Source organism: Ictalurus furcatus, chromosome 11 (genome assembly GCF_023375685.1).
Source record: "Ictalurus furcatus strain D&B chromosome 11, Billie_1.0, whole genome shotgun sequence".
Taxonomy (NCBI): Eukaryota; Metazoa; Chordata; class Actinopteri; order Siluriformes; family Ictaluridae; genus Ictalurus; species Ictalurus furcatus.
Window position 1 is genome coordinate 14255460 of NC_071265.1, and position 17516 is coordinate 14272975.

Below are 17516 nucleotides of genomic sequence, written 5' to 3' on the forward strand. Positions count from 1 at the left end.
ATGAATTCGAATGCCAACTGTGCACCAGGGCTCCTTGCCCGACATCAGTGCCCAACCTCACTAATGATCTTGTGGCGGAATGAGCAAATCCCCACAGCTGCATGAATCTAGTGGAAAGCCTTTCCAGAAGAATGGAGGTTATTGTAACAGCAAAGGGGACTAAATTTGGAGTGAGATGTTCAAAAGGCACATATGCTATGGTCAGGTTTCTACAAACTTTTCATGTCCGTGGAAGGTCCTCATCAGTATAGTAAGACAAGTGTGTGTGTGTGTGTGTGTGTGTGTGTGTGTGTGTGTGTGTATTTATACAAACTCCAACAACACTGGACTGTACTGAAATTACAGGGGAAACTAGCATGTCTTTTCCATGCTGATCATTCTGTGTCTCATTCATTCTTTAAGAACAATCAGTGTAATCACTCAGTGAGGACATTCTGAAGTTTAAAATCTACATTACAAGTCCTCCCCACCAGACTCTCAGTCTGGACTTCTAATACTCAGCCACCAATGCCTGCAACACAAAACAGAACTCCTAGCCCAAGTTTGCAATGACTGTTATGATTACAAAGGACTGTACATAGCACATCATAATAGAACAGTAGACCTCATAAATACCAATCCATTTATCTTTTTCTGTGAAAATGTACAAGCATTCTTGCCAGAGCTGCTATGCTCAACGTCTGTAACAATAATTCATTAACTTTTGTAAAACTATCTGCTAATACACTAGATGATGTTGTTGTAAATGATGAGTTCAGACAGGTATGTGTCCTAGAAGTAGTTTGCACATTTGATTATAGCCTTGAGGAAGCCTTTATGACAAAAGTACCAACCACTCCTCAATAGCATCTCAGAATATACTTTTGGGCTTCATGTATGACAGCCTAGGACATGTCAACAGACTGGTCATGAGGAACTTGCAACTAGTAGTAGTCAGGGCAAAATACTGTGCAGTGTCTGCTATCATTGTCATCTGTACAACATAGAGAACTATTAAGGAACTATTTTTAGCCGTTATTAATCTTGATATGGTCCATGTTTTAACTGTAGGATAATGTATTTTTCTATATTCTGCATCTATATTATTTATGTTCTGTATTTCTACTTTGCTTAATGGATATAAATAAATTGTGTGTGTGTGTGTGTGTGTGTGTGTGTGTGTGTGTGTGCTGTTATCAGTCAACAAGGAGCAAATTGTTTAACAATATCAAGGCTTTTGACATTGCTGACAAAAACCTGATCACAAAACCCTTGTCATTGTAAGAGAGCTGTTGTTCTGTTTCCTGATAAAAGACTGAATGAGTTTGAAAGTGCAGCTGTGGTGGCTCTGTACTGCTGTCAGTGTTCCTTTGATTAACAGGTCTGAGACAGCTGCACATGCAACATGGGGCAGCTGTTGTGAGAAGTAATGTTTTATCAGTCAAATTTTGACTTTAATAATTCAACAGTGATTAATTCACATCTTATGTAAAATAAATAAATAAATAAATAAATAAATAAATATAAAAAAACATACCGTAATTTCCGGACTATAAGCCGCTACTTTTTTCACACGCTTTGAACACTGCGGCTTAAACGATGATGCGGCTAATTTATGGATTTTTACGGGCTAACGAGCTTCATGCCGCCAAAACATTTAGCCTCGTCACATGGGACCAATGAAATTACCGAACAGGTCACAGTCGACCAATGAAACTGTTCGAATTAAATCAAACGCACTCACACTAAATTCTTCAGATCAGTCATTTTGCGCTTCATGCACACACCCTTATCATGGAAAACACACGAAGAAATGCATATGATGCAGCTTTCAAGTTAAAGGCAATCGATCTGGCTGTCGAAGAAGGAAATAGCATGCGAGGAGCAACTTTTGCTCAAGTCTGCCAGTGGGTCCTAACAGCGTGGAGCAGTGTCAAAAAATCTACTATCACCAACGGGTTTCGAAAGACTGGACTGCTGCGTGATGAAGAGGACAGCACGAGCTCAAGGGCGAATTTGCCTCGAGACATAAGTGACATTGAGAGCGACAACAAAAGAGAGACTGAGGAAGTGTGTGATGAAATACCGGTAATTCTGAGGCGGTTCAATTCCGACACTGAAGAAGACGACTTTAGTGGTTTTAGTGCGCAGGAGGAAGATGAAGATAGCGATCAATGACTTTTCCTGGTAGGCAACTGTATTTTTTATTTTTTTAACCAGCCGTGTTACAGGCACTGTTCGGAATAAAGCATTTACCGTACGTATTTAATTAAAAGTTAAAAAAATCTCTGTGTAACATCTTTCTGTGTAAATATCTCATGTTACAACGTGGACACCTGCGGCTTATAGACAAGTGCGGCCTATATATGTACAAAAAATTTTTTCTTTTTAAAGTTAGTGGGTGCGGCTTATATTCAGGTGCGCTCAATAGTCCGAAAATTACGGTATATGAAAACCAAAAAGAAATATAGAGGGAAATATTGAACAGAAATGCAAAAACAACATTAAAAAAAAAATTAATCACACTATTTAGAAGCAGGAGAGAGGAAAAACTTCCCTCATTCCTACAGATGGCAGAGGTTTTCCTCATGCTGCTGATTTGACCAATGACTCACAGCTGACAAAAACATGGATGAGTTATATCTCTGTCAAAGGTGGCAGGGACATAAAACAACTATATATTTCATTATCAATTTCATGCTTGACTTAGTCATATTTTTCCTGCTGCTTTCTTGAGTCAAGTTTAAGACAAAATGGAGGGGGGAAAATTGTACCTTTGACCATCAGTGTTCCTGTGCTCCTGGCCACGCCGAACAGGTTGTGCGCCACACATGTGTATCTACCTGCATCTGACTCACTCACATTGGTAATACGCAGAGTGCCATCCTCTGAGATTGTCCTTCTGTTGAAAAAAAAGGATATTGGATGAATCATCATCCCCTTTTATAAGGGCTTTAAACTAAGTCATACTGAGACAGCTTCTTTGACAAAACATAAAACCGTAACCCTCATACATAAGACAATCTGAAGCTCATAATGTAACCTCAAAAGGGCTCAAGTGTCAATCTTCACTTCTGGAGGGCTACAGCAGTGTAAAACTCAGCTTTGTAAAGTACTATTGTATGATCCAGGGATGCATCAATACTGACACTGGTATCAGTCTGATGCCACATTCATTTACTCTTACTCAAATTCATGAAAAATCCTCTGATACCAACATCCAGTACCATGGGATACTAAGTGTACTAAGTCTAGTGTATGCTGTTGTACTAAAGAATAGACCACATGAAATGACAGCCATCTGGACATATTTCATGATTACTAATCAAAACAAAGCACACTGTAAAATAGAGGACGAACTACACCATTTTAAATATAAAATTCAGCAAGAGGAGTTCATTCCGAGCAGCACACAGCAACAACCAAAACTGAAGTAAGCATTTGCCAGACAAGAAAACATGATTACATGGCAATGAGGGATTGCAATGCAATAAAGACAAAAAAGTTTTTCAAAGTAGAACAAAATGTCTGTTTTACGTATGTAACCCTGTTCCCTGTAAATACGTAACCCAGAGGTTCCCGTTCCAAGGGAACGAGAATACCCACTATGCCATACTAAAATATGTCTGTGAAGTATATACACACAAAACCACTTCTTGAACAAACATAGAATGTCTCGTCTTACAGCATACCCTCAGACAATGCATCAGACGTAGTCACACCCTCAAGTGCAACCACCTAAGTCTGCTTGAATGAGCCCCTTTAGAATTCCAGCACCTCAGTTACTGTTGCTACTGGCAATATTTATCCCACAAAGGAAAAGACGCATATTAGAGCATACACTTCCTTGTGGATAAAAAACAGCATTCAAAACGTTTTCCCAACCTCGGTTGAGAGAGACCTCAGGGGCCAGACTTATAGCCTACACTGCCTCGACAGGGCTATGATGTCTGAAAACCATACTCGTTGTTGGTCAAAGCAGAGCTACAAGCATCAGTCTTTACTGGTTTTGACTAACCCCTTGTTCTGAAAACAGAGCTATTGGGAAAGAGGCATGGCCTCAACCACTCCCTCAGCCCCTACCTCGGTAGGATGTCTTCAACAATATTCCCCCTTTAGATATGAGAAGAAATATTTTCTCAGAAATATTCTGCATTCATAACAGACCCAACAGACTCAACTGAAGGGAGGGCAATATGGATGCAAGAATGTGCGATTTTCAGATTTATCGTGACAAATAAATACTCAAACTGAAAGTGCAAATGATAAATTTAGCATATAAATTATAAATTTAGCTGCATGTATAATGAGCACAGTTTCGGTAACGCAGACCCAAACGCAACCCCGGCAGACTCAAGGGAGAGAGAGACTTAGTATCATAAACGTAGAATAGTTGATATTCTGGGGGCAATAACAACTTCAAAGTCCTCAATACCTCATTTATCAGCCTCTCGGGACTACTTCTTCCATCTAACACTTGGAATAGTCCTTAGATCCATTCTTGCACCTCTAGAGAACTGGGATCGCAGTTTCCCAGATCCCCTGCCACTGCGTGGGGTGAGTCGGGCAGCCACACTAACTTTCTGTTCCTCCCTACCAGTGCTAGTCCCAGGTCAAGGACTACTCGAAGCCCCAGGAGCTTGAAGCAGTGAGGGAGGAGTCTACTGAATGCCTCTGACTGTTTTTTCACTCACTGAAACCTGTCCATGACAATATTTACTGCATTCAGGGGGCATTCAATAAAAACACTTTCTCTCTCTCTTTTATTCCCGATAAATTAAGCCAAAGATGCCTCTTCACAACCACCAAAGCAGCATAGAATGGCCAATGGCACCGGCCATCTGGTTCGTGGCATGGACAGACAAATCTGTGGCTTGCCTCGGGACCAATACCTTCGACACTATCGAGCTCTTTCAACAGGTCAGCTTGATAGGCTTGAAACACAGCCATAGTATGCAAAGCCCCACAAGCCTGACCTGCTGCTGCATAAGCCTTGCCCACTAACTGTGATGATACCCTGCATGGCTTCGTAGGCAACACTGGCCCCTCTACGTTTGCTACCATGCCGGGAGAGAGATAGCCCATAAGTGTCTCTTCAACCCGGAGAGTAATTTGCGGGGTTAAAAACTCAACTGGAGTATGGTTTCTCCCATGATCTTGACACCTCAGTGTGGAGCTCGGGGGAAAAGGACAGCTTTTTGTGGGGGGAGGATTTTTTACTACTGGGGAGGAAGCACTCGTTCAGTCTACCACAAGCCTCCTCCTCAGCTGGCCATTCTATTTTCCACTTCTCCACAGCCCTAGTCACAACCTCTAGCAGCACTTTATATGATTCAGAGAGCCACATGTTTAGTACTTCCTCCTCCATCTCCTCGGAAGGTCGCACTGCAAGCTCCCGCCGGGACTGGAGACTCGGAACTGAAGGAAAAAGCAAACAAAAGGGACTCGCACGTCTCTTGCTCTTCCTCCAGATCCATCTGGGACCCCCATGATTGGGACCGGCAGGCTGCCTCGACAGCGGCCGGTCCCAAACCACGAGGTACAGATGTCCAGCTCCCTTCACTCGAGAAGAGAGTTTTTTTTAGGGAGAATTTCTCACAATGCATGCAGATAGCCCCCTCAAGGACTTGCCTTGCGTGCTCTGCCCCCAAACATTTAACACAGAGAGTGTGCCCATCATCCTCTGAGAAAATGTGAGCATGGCATAACACAACCTCTGAAATCTCTTTTGCTCATGACAAATAGGACAAACAATAGGGCATACAATATACACAGAGTACACAGACATGTACTTCCTGAAAACAAAGAAGTTAAATGATGTAGATTGTGGGTGCCTTATATAGTCTTTGTGACACGTTTCTACTTTGTCACCTGAGTGAGACAGGCCAATCAGATTGGCATGATTTCACAGGTATTCAGACAAGGTTTCCACCGGGGGTGTTCCCAAAGCATCAAGCATGACGCAACATAGAGTTCCCTTGGAAAGGGAACCCGCTCTTCTCCACTGAAACTCTTCTTGATCCAAGCACTTCAATACACTCAAAACCAACTAGCTATCATTATACAGAATGAGCCTAGTAGCATAAGTCTATGAATACATACACATGTGCACTGTACATGGCCATTATTTAAAGCAGGGAAACATAAACAAAGCTGAATAAAATGTTCCATGGCATCCATGACTGATTATTACTAGAGGCTACTTCACAATGGGCAGAGCACTGCCCTGGTTTTACTATTTATGTCTATAATTTTTAACTATGTGTGTGCGTAAACTCCATAGAAACCCACTGAAATCATAAAACCACACTTGCTCTATGTTGTGCACTTTATTTAAATAATCTGCAAATATGTCATGATTGTGCAGTAGGGTTTGTACACTATGATACTTATCATCTGGCCACAAAATATTGGTTGTTTACTGTTCCACTGTTTTTGTAATTACAGCTGGTAGATGACTATATACAAAGTAAGCTTAGTAATAAAGAGAGTTAATTAAGTAAAGTGAGTTCTTGTTAATTATTTTAGCACCCTCTTCATGTCATTTTGGCAAAAACTGTTAATTAGCTATGCAGTTATTTTGGTAGAGTATGGAACAGGTTTCCTCATCTAAGTGTATAGGAGTGTGAGTTGCAAACCAAGGGAAATCTATACATGAAATTTACAGCTGTTAATGAACAACAAGAGAGTGTAAATATTAAACGAGTTCATTTGGCTTGACTGAGAGCCGGCATGGTTGTCGGCAGGAGATTCTGGAAGGCTCATTCCATTAATTAATAATATTAAAGATTTAAAATCTCTCTCCCTCAAAAAAAATGTAATTCACCCACTCATAAATGATATGTGAATGCTGGAGTTTCCAAAACAGATTTTTTTTTTTTCTTTTTTTAAAGCGCTGTTGATCTTTCTTCTGCCAGTAGGCCAAATGGAAACACAGCTCAGACGTGTCCATTATGGAGTCCTGTGATACTTATAAGTAGGTTACCCATTTCCATATCAGTATCGGCGAATACTAAAACACATGTATTCATATTTGTACTCAGTCTGGGGAAAAAAAAACAGTACTAATGTACTCCTATGATGTGGGGAATATATAGTAAGTAACAATTTGTGCCTCTGTAATTTAACACAGTGAATTTTAAATGAAAAAAATAGCTATGAGGTTAAAGTGCAGAATGTCAGATTTAATTCCAATACATTTGTATGTAGACATAATCCAGGTCTAAAGCCTCAATAAAACAAAACATTGCAGAAATTCCACTGGATTAACTGGTTTTAATAATGACACACATAACAGTGAACTAGGTGATCAGTTAAGACCAAGAATTCAGACAGAATAAACCACAGCTGGAAAGATTCAATATGTCCATTCACGCACACACATACACACACACACACTCACACACACACACACACACACACACACACACACACACCCTCTGCTGCTGGATTTTAAGTCTTCCTTTAAAAAGACAAGGCTGCTGAAACCACATGGCTTCTTACGGTCACCCTCCATTTGCTGAGGGCAATCTAAGAACAATCTAACTTGGCTTAACATCTCTGAACGGGAAAACCTTTATGTCTGTCCAGCCTTGTTTTGTTGGCGTGAGTGTGTACTTCCCAGAAGAAGAGCTGTTGCATTGCTATTTTTATATAATCTGAGAACTAGCATTTGGCTAAGCTCACTGATATGATATGCTAGCCAAACAGCTAAATCCTGCATTCGCTGCAGCATCCAATTAAGATCATTAAAGATGTCCAAAAGCAGCAAGTAATAAAACATGACTTTATTTAGCAGTAGGGCAGAACAAAAGCATGACAATGTAGCCCATGACAAGATTAATGAGACGTTGGTTAACTAATTGAAAAAAACTGTAATACAAATTATACTATTAGGATAAAACAGTAATCGTGGTAGTTAAAAAGGACACACTGAGGGTTGTTTGGCTGTTTCAGTGAATCTACATGTAGCAAGTTAAACAACTGAGAGCAGCACCAGGAATACTGTGTAGTCTATAATTACAAACCAAATATTAACCCACATTTACACATTTCATAATGCCATGTTTTGTGGAAGATTACACTGTTAGTTTCCAACACAGTTTAATTACTAAAAATACCGTACATACTTTACATGAAGCATGTCTGCTTTAAACAGATGTCTTCTTTTTGTCATAATGTTCATAACATGGCTGCTACAAAATGCACTGCCTTAATTTACTAGTTTATTAGTTCTGTTGACTACCCAAAAGATTATGTTCAGACATACTTCAAATCATTTTTGGCATCTGCGATTAGATCAGGGAAGAGTTTTTGTACTCTGAACAGAAAAAAAATGTGTTGAAAATGTTTGATGTACAAAATTTGCACAAAGAGCAACAAAAGTATCAAAAAATAAGCAGGCCTATTTGTAGTACCTGTATGACAGTGGTAACAAATATTGTATACGCTGCCCTCTTCATTTACTCAGTGTTATCTATGATGAATTTGTTCAGAAAAAGGACTGAAGAATGGGCCTCATTTATCAAATTGGATGCAGATGCATTTATTCATAAATGTGGTATTCATAAAAGTCCAGTTAGTTTGAGAAAAATGTTCATATCTTACAAGAGTTGTTGAGTTTTAAATTTATGTATAAGAAGACTCAATACTGTATGAACCTTGATCCTTGTATACTTGGAATGAGTTACTGTAAATCATGGACTACACTTAAGGTTACATAGTTTAATTATTTCAATTGCACACATTTTAGTAAAACAATTGTGAAACTCAAGAAAGAATGCAAAGCAATTTAAATGAACACAAATCAAACAACAACTCAGTATAAAAGGACGAGTTAGCGTGTGTCTGCAGTACCTGAAGAGCTGCATTGGATGTGCTGTTTCACCATTTACGCATCATTTTGATGTTTAATGTGGGCATGTGATGTAATGTTTAATGTGGTGATTGGCAATTATGAACATTCACATGTGACTACGAAGAAAATCAGTGTTACCAAAACTTGAATATTTAGTTTGGTTTGGCCTATGAAAATAATTACATACAACTTTACTACAAGATTGATAAATGAGGCCCATTGCCCTTATGTAAAATATTATCCAGTATAAGATCAAAATGTTGGTAGCTAGCTAACTAGCTAACTGCCCCTTGATTCAGTTAAAAAAATTTAATTAATGAATTATATTCAGTTTCACATATGAGTGAAAATTGAGAAAGTAGTCAGAAATCCATCCATCTTCTACCGCTTACTCCTTTTCAGGGTCACGGGGAAACCTGGAGCCTATCCCAGGGAGCATCGGGCACAAGGCAGGGTACACCCAGGACAGGGTGCCAATCCATCGCAGGGCACAATCACATACACACTCACATTCCATTCATACACTACAAACACTTTAGACACACCAATCAGCCTACCATGCATGTCTTTGGACTGGGGGAGGAAACCCCCGCAGCACGGGGAGAACATGCAAACTCCGCACACACATGGCCCCAGCGGGACTCGAACAACTGACCCTGGAGGTGTGAGGCAACCGTGCTAACCACTAAGCCACCGTGCGCCCAGTAGTCAGAAATCTCCAAAATAAATTAAAACTCTGATAGCATCAAAAAGATGTATCATTTATTGTCTCACTGCTGTAAGGGATAACAAGTCAGATTAAAACTGCTTCTGAATAGTTTGAATAGAAGGTGTATGGAGGCCAGAAAGATAGCGTGAAATGGGAAAACACTGACTCATCAACTGTGACTTTAATATTAGCCAAAAGATAAAAATAGACATGAATATTATGCTTGTAAGAGGCTATGTGTCATACAAGGAGGAGGTAGGACAAATTTGAAAAAAAAAAAAGAAGAACTTTTGAATGTGTTAGCAGTAGTGTGCTTCAAAAAATTTACTCAATGACTGAGTTGATTTGAGAATCTGAAATTAAACAAAACAAACAAACAAATAAAAATCTAATTCTAATGATGAATAGCAACAATATAGATGTTTCAGCCTCAAGAAACTGACATGGAAATGGCATTTGGCAACTAAGACTAAGAATTAAAGACAGTATTTAAATATTTTCTGGGTTGCCATTCATGATAACTCCTGTCAAGTTTCTAATTACTAGGAATACAATGAAAAAGGCAAGTAACACAAACACAAACAACATAAACAAATTAGTTTAGTCCCTTGCCTTATGTTCAACTCAATCAATCAAACAGCAGAGAAGTGAAAGTCACAAAGAAAACAAATAGTTTCTGTAAAATAAATATGTCTTTACCACAGCTCAGAAAGTATTCTTGGCACTGGGGCTGTTCCTGCTCTGATTTATTAACCAAAATCAAAACATTGTGTGTTCCAGCCATGCTGGACCACTGACCTGAGAGGGCAATGAGTTGGCAAAAAAAGAGGATGGGAGGGGAAAAAAGAGAAATATCTGCTTACCAAAAAGAAACTTCTGGCCATATTCATATTCTCATCAAGTCATGCGCATAGCTTTGTAATCATTTTCCTCCCTACATTTCTGCAGCTGAGCCGCCTCATGGAATATGAGAGCTAATCGATGCTAGCGCTTGCAAGTGCAGAGAGTTACGGAAAAAAAGGGCTGTGGGGAATGGGGCGAGGCGCATTGATTCAGAGCCGAAGTCGACTGCATGCGGCTGGGAAGGATGGCCACTTCCTTAATCACTTCTTTAATCTTAACCATAATTTCTTTAACCGGAACGCAACGTCAGTGTAATGATCATGTCGACACGTGCACAGGCGCAAGGGCAAAACATGTGTATGCTCAAATACTCAAAAACATCTCATATGTATATTGGCATTAAACTCTCTCTCTCACTCGTCTTGCAAAAACAGGAAATGCATTTAAATGTATTGCAGATAGTTTAACAGAATTCTCAGTCTTTTTTTCAGTGTATGTGTTCCTCTAGATGCCTCGTTCAGTTCAGACAAGCTTTACTGACATGGCTGTAAGCACTAGTGTATAATCAAAGTAGAGGTACTTTCCATTGACATAATTTAACAGATTTAAGAATAATAAAAGGTCCTTTCTGTTAGATTTAATCTCTCTCTCTCTCTCTGTGTCAGTTCAGGATTACTTTACTGACATGGCTGCGTATAGCAGTAGCAGCATTACCAACACATATAATTGACATAGCTGAACATATTCAGAAGTTCTCTCTCTTTCACTATCTCTTCTTTCTGTCAGATCAATTCTGGATAGACTTAATTGCTTGGCTGTGAAGTACAGTACTGCCAACTCATGCTGCTCTAGTGTTTCTGTCTCTCTTGTGCTCTCACTCACTTTCTCTCTCTCTCTCTTTTATCAATCATCATCACTTTACTGGCATGACTGTAGCACAGTATGGCCAAAGCAGTTCACATACTGACATAGTTAGACATATTCAGAAGGAGAAAAACTCTTGGTCTCACTCCACCTGTCTCCTTCTCTCCTCTTTCCCATATCTCGCCATCTCTTTCTTACCCTCATATCCAGTAATCACTCGGCTCCTCTGGGGCTTGCAGACAGCAGCAGTGAGTCATAGCGGCAGCCTTCCCGCTAGCGTAGATAGACCCGCCATGGCCGTCTCTTTATCCCCATCTATTACTGGAGATCATGCGCTTCTACTGCCACCTGTCCTGACACAGCCATGCAAGACTCTATCTCTCTCTCTCTCTCCTGTCCTCACATGTCCATGCTAGACTGTCTGCCCTATGCAAACCCCACGGGCCAGATACAGTGAATTAATAAGTGTGCCATTAAGCATGCAGTCTTCTGTGAAAATGCCATCAGGAAAAAAAATATAGTACTATAGTGTCTACCAAACAACATCTTTGCATGGACATGTGCTTATATCACCAGTTCTGTCTTAATTAGGATACCAGAAACCTCTGGGGTGGTAGAAGTGAAGAGGAAAAGGTGTGGATGAATAAGGGTGACAAATTCATTACATGACCATAGGTACGGGCAAAGTCTACATCTCTCTGGAGACTGGAGGCCTCCATCTTGAGGAGTGATGTGGCCTTTAACTGGTTTAACTGTTACTTCAAGTGTGTGCCCCAGAAGAGTTGTTGTATGCTCACTCATGTTATGTGTTAGCCAAACAGCTGAATATTATTAAGGTATTAAGTCAAAGCTTCATTTTGCTAAACTAATTGCATGAGCTGTATGCAGTGAGATTGAACCTAGCAAGAATCATGAAGCACTGACAAGTTCCATGAGTGAATTTAAATGGCTGAACCAGCCTGAAGTCCTTAGCATGTCTTCGCTGCATACTTGGCCAGTGATCCCTACCTCTCACTGTTTTTCAGCAGATCACCTTCTTTCCTCCATGAGAAGGATGCCTTGGGGGATGCATGTGGCCGGCATTCAATGATGACTTCACCTCCTTTTTGAACCAACGTGGACTTCTTCACTGGACTTTTAGAAAAGTCTGGAGGAAAAGCTTTATAAAAGGCAACATTATTTTTTTTTTTGCTGTTTGTAATAGGTAACAACTGTGTGTTTTTATAAAGTCAATATATTTTCAGCCTTCTAATGATGCTCAGATAAAAACAAGGTCACTCACCTACAACTTTGAGTTCGGCACTGGCATAAACGACACTATGCTCATTCTCGGCCAAACACTGATACATCCCCGAATCCTCTAGGTTAACTTTCAAGAGCATGAGCTTGCCTCCATTAATGCGGATTCTGTCCTGAGGGCAAAATTCAATCATCAACAGTCACAACAATGTGCATGTACAATGTTGCTGAATACTGATCCCAGTTAGAGATATATTGTTGAAATATTACTAAGGCAGGTGCAACTGACACCATTATACTGTTATATCATGTATTTGTATTAGATTATCATTTGAATAAAAAGTCATACAACTTGAAGAATTCTGTATAATGCACTGTAAAAACATCACTATTTGATATTTGTTGGTTGCATCAAACAGGTTCATCTGACATATACAAATCATGCACATAATTGAGAGGAGTTTTGAAGGCATCGCAAATTAAATTTCTCACCTTAGACACCATGACCTGTCCATTTTTAAGCCATCTGTACACCGGCTGGGGTTTCCCATTAGCCCTGCACTCCCAGTGCAAATTGGCATCTATGGCCATGTAGGCATCATGCAGTGTCTGGACCCAATGCAGATGTTCCACATCTACAATCAAGGACAGCAGAGCACACAGTTTCTGTGACTACAAGCTAAATTATTAAAAACAATACACTCTCCTTTTTTCTCTCTCAATTCCTTTTACAATCCTGCCCATCCTTTTTGCATGGTAAATATGCATGTTAGCTTGAGAATACTATTTCATAAACCACCAAACAGTGGAGTTAATTGGTACACATCAGTTCCAGATTAGCCTGTCTTTATACAGTCCATCCTCAGTATGAGCAAAATTGCTTTTCACCACCAATCTAAAGACTGACACTTCAGCCATTTTAATTAGCCTGGCTTGGCCAACCGGCATTAAGGCATATTCATCTGCAGGTTATTCATTATTCAGTAGTGGTTAACATGCTGCCCAGTTTCTGACATACAATTAAAGTATGTTGTATTGATTTCCCTGCTGTAAAGGTAACAGAGCTACTAAGAGTCATCTTAAATAGATGAGATTAAGTAATACGTTTTTGCAAAATTGACTTGCAGTTCATCCAAAGCACTCACAGTGTAGTTCTAATTTGGGCATTTTCTAGCCAAGTGCACCCAAAATGCATCCTATTTACAGCAGCCATTAAATATGTGCTTTTCTTTCTATTATTACCTATTGCAATTATAGTTACCATCAAATATGAGTTGTCCTTTTGCAATACTGTGGCCTCTGGAGTTCTCTGCCACACATTCATAAAAGCCAGCATCCTCAGGCCGGAAATAAGGGATCTCTAGGACGCCATTTGATTGATTGATTTTCATCTTTCCAGGAAAAGGGCTTCTGTCTGCTCTTCTCCAAGAGATAGACGGCACTGGACTGTCCAATAAGACAATCAGTCCATGTTAGTATCGGACTAATGCTAAACAAATATGAAAAATACAATATAAAATTTTTCCACTTCTCCAAAATGGAGTTGATAAAAAACAAAAACATGTACTGACTGATTTTTCCTATTTAATTTTGCCTTGGAAATACAATGTTAATAGTATGATGCCAACTGCATAGTACAATCATTTGAACATTTGGGTTGTTAAAGAATCTTAGAGTGTTTGTGTGGTTTCTGACTCTACATGACAGTGTTTTGAGTAAATACTTTACACAAATACAACCATTAAGATGTATACACTTTGTCATTTTCAAATATTCATATGGAATTACTAAACCAAATGACTTCAGCAATACTGACAAACAGTGTGCATGAGGATAAGTTTGCTTTATTTATGATCTACATTTGCCTTGTGAGCTCAATGCAAACCAAAGGAAAATTTGGACATCAAACTCTTATTGGCTAATTGACTACATGTTAAGTAGAAGTAAAAAACTGAAGTGAATGGGTCAAGTGAAGTGTAAGATTTCTTGTGCAGTGTGTCTCTGTTAGACATGATTCATTCAAAGTTTTGTTATTATTTTTGCAGTAATATTTTGGCAGGATTATAGTCGTGTGTTAGATTTCAGTGGTTGTCATCTTCTCATTCATTATTGGTGTTTTATGAAACACCTTACATTGCAACTTGGTGACATCATCAGTGATGTAACCTGAGGTCATCAGGTGTTTAGTGTTTTTCAACATCAAACGCCCTTGCCAGGCAACCCAGCCAGGGATGATCAGGCCCTGGCTTGTGTCCAACTAGTTTATGTGTTCCACAGATTACTCCAATTGTCCTCAGGATCACGAACATGTTCAGTGCAAATCAGAACCATACAGGCCTCCCCAGTGATTAAGACTGTAGCAAACCCCACTGGCACCATTAACGCATGCTCATTGCCACTGGCTCTGTATGGATTCCCTGTAACACATAACACCACACAGACATGTCTGCCTAAAGTACAAACATGCAGAAGCATTAACACAAGCAGAAACACACATGCATTAGTGCATGACACCAACACACTTCTCACCCCTTTCTTAAATATGATGGGGTCATTGTAGCAAGGTCACTAAACAGGGTTTGAGTGCGAGTAGCTAAATGTATTTCATGGATCACCCTGCTTAATCCACAGCCATCTGGATGCCTTTCCTTCTGCCATACCACAGCTGAAGAAGTTTGGATGGGCAAGGCAGGACATCATAAACTGACTGGATCAGAAACTCGATCCAGAATGGCTCTGGTTTCCAGAGCTCTGTCCACAAGATGTTATGGTCCAATGCTTGTTCTCATCTGGTCCACACACTTTCTGTCACATCACTACAGTCATGCTGACTTGAAGTTCCTCCACCCCTACTCACACGTGTTTTGGACATCAAGTGCGCACATGGCTGCGAGGCCGGGTGGCAGAAACACACACGACTGGCAGCGGCTTCTTCTCATGGTTTGAGTGAAGAGGAGTGGCTATAAAAAGGGTGCAGCAGAGATGACATGGTTAGTTCATTCTCCACAAACACTCTTGCTCTCTCTTTACAGACTTAGATGACGACAATCTCAAAGTAGAAACTCCCCGTCGCGCCCCACTCTGGGAAGACAGCAACCCACACACACATGCTCAAAACCCCTTCACTTCCACATTTGCACCTAAAATTTTAATAAACACTAACTCTTTTTCACCACCTCTGCCTGCCCAGTGTCTGTGTCTGCCTGTTCTGCCTGAGAGCTGACATCTCTCTTTCTCTCTGCCTTTACTGCAGCGCTGCATCCTTGGATGCTACCCAGCCCTGCCTGTCCAGAAGCTACAGATCTCACTAGCTCTCTGGGTCACATCCATGATTCCAGCAGTGATTCCAGGCCAGTCAATAGCCTCCTGTTCCCTCCACTTCCTTGCAGTTCTCACCTCAGCACCTGCTGAGGAGACTCTGGTGTTAATGGAGTCTCTGTACAGTAGTACCTCTCTTGCACGGGTAGCCAAAAACTCCTATGACAGACTGCTGAAGGGGAACTGGAGCTTTTTTTTGTTCCTATACAAGGATGCTGCGTAGGCTTTGTTGTAGGCCCAGCCAGCTATGCAAGAAATAGCTGATATTTCTCTCAAAGCCCTCCACAGTGGTAAGCGGGACCACATAGACCAGCAGGGTCTAGAGGACTCATGGTAAGATGCCATCTTAATAAATCCAGGCTTTGAATTTCCCTGGCAACCTTGATTTATCTATATTTGGTCATATCTATTCCTGGTCAGCAGTTTCCTCTTTGTTCCAAACCTTTCAGAGACAACACTGAATGTACACATAGACCATAGCCTCTAGTTTACATATCCCCTGCAAGTGGTTTCAAGGACCCCATCCACATCACTTGCTCTGATTGCCTGCTCTCAGGTTGGGCTTGTGATGCTTAGAGGCTTCTGGCTTTGTTGGGTGATTCTGGGCCTGGTACCTCTTGAATCTCACCAGGGGCTGGACCTCTGTGCACCATGTGATCCCCCATCAAGCATGTAGTCCATGAATGTTTTTTCAGAGTTTCTCTCTCTCTCTCTCTCACACACACACACAAACCCATACACACACACCCACACACACCCATACACACACACCCACCACACTTGTAGTCATTACTCCTTTAGCTTGGGTCATTGAATGTATGTCCACCCAGTTCGGGTGCTCATTCTCCCCCTCTCCCAGGCACCCCTGGGATTATAACTAAGTGGGGCTTTCTATAGCGTTGTTGTGGATTCTCATTCATGACAGCTACAGTTTGGGGTGCTAATACTCACTGCCCACATTGCTGTCTCTCCAGGCATCACCACACTATTTGTAGTAATCATCCATCCTGTCTCATCCATTTTGTCTCTAGCCTAACCAGGTGGATTGGTTGTATCATACACCTTTCGATGCAACTTTTGCACATCAACTATGGCGTTAGTTATTTTATTTAATTTTCATGTTTAAAAGTTCTCTTGTTTTATATGGTACATTATATTACACAGAGGCTTAGTGGATAGCACGTTTGCCTTGCACCTCTGGGGTTGGGGGTTCGATTCCTGCCTCTGCCCTGTATGTACAGAGTTTCACAGGGTTTCCCCCTAGGTACTCTGGTTTCCTTTCCCAGTCCAAAGACATCATTGTAGGCTGATGTGTGTGTGTGTGTGTGTGTGTGTGATAGGCTCCAGGCTCCCCTGTAAGCCCTGTGTAGGATAAGCGGTATAGAAGATAGATGATTTTTTTTTCAGGTGTAAAGGCTAGTTCTTGTGTTAAAGGCAGTGATCTATATGCTATTGAAAAACCCCTGTGTATGCTCTGTAGACTTCTATTTAACTCGTCTACTCTGGCAACCTGGAAAATCAACTTAAGCACATACTGTCTGTAGCCCATCTCTGACTATGCGTAACTCTGTCAAGATACATTTTTATTTACAGTTTGGATTTACATTTTTTATTTTTTGTTGAGGGTATGTCAGTGATTCCCTACTTTAAAATCCATCTTAGACCAGCTTGGATCCTGAACTGGTTAAGATGGGTGTACCAGCCTGG

At 40.6% G+C, this 17516-nt stretch overlaps 1 protein-coding gene across 4 annotated transcripts in view; it reads right to left on the minus strand.

Moving 5' to 3' along the window:
* The window catches only part of LOC128614500 (contactin-4), a 171483-nt gene that overhangs the window by 39837 nt on the left and 114130 nt on the right, over window positions 1-17516 (minus strand). For all 4 annotated transcript variants that reach the window (XM_053635834.1, XM_053635835.1, XM_053635833.1 and 1 more), the window contains 5 exons: window positions 13753-13937; window positions 12984-13126; window positions 12535-12664; window positions 12261-12411; window positions 2754-2881 (listed from right to left, as the gene is read on the minus strand). In XM_053635834.1, coding sequence (XP_053491809.1) covers window positions 2754-2881; window positions 12261-12411; window positions 12535-12664; window positions 12984-13126; window positions 13753-13937 — 737 coding nt within the window. The remainder of the gene's footprint in view (window positions 1-2753; window positions 2882-12260; window positions 12412-12534; window positions 12665-12983; window positions 13127-13752; window positions 13938-17516) is intronic.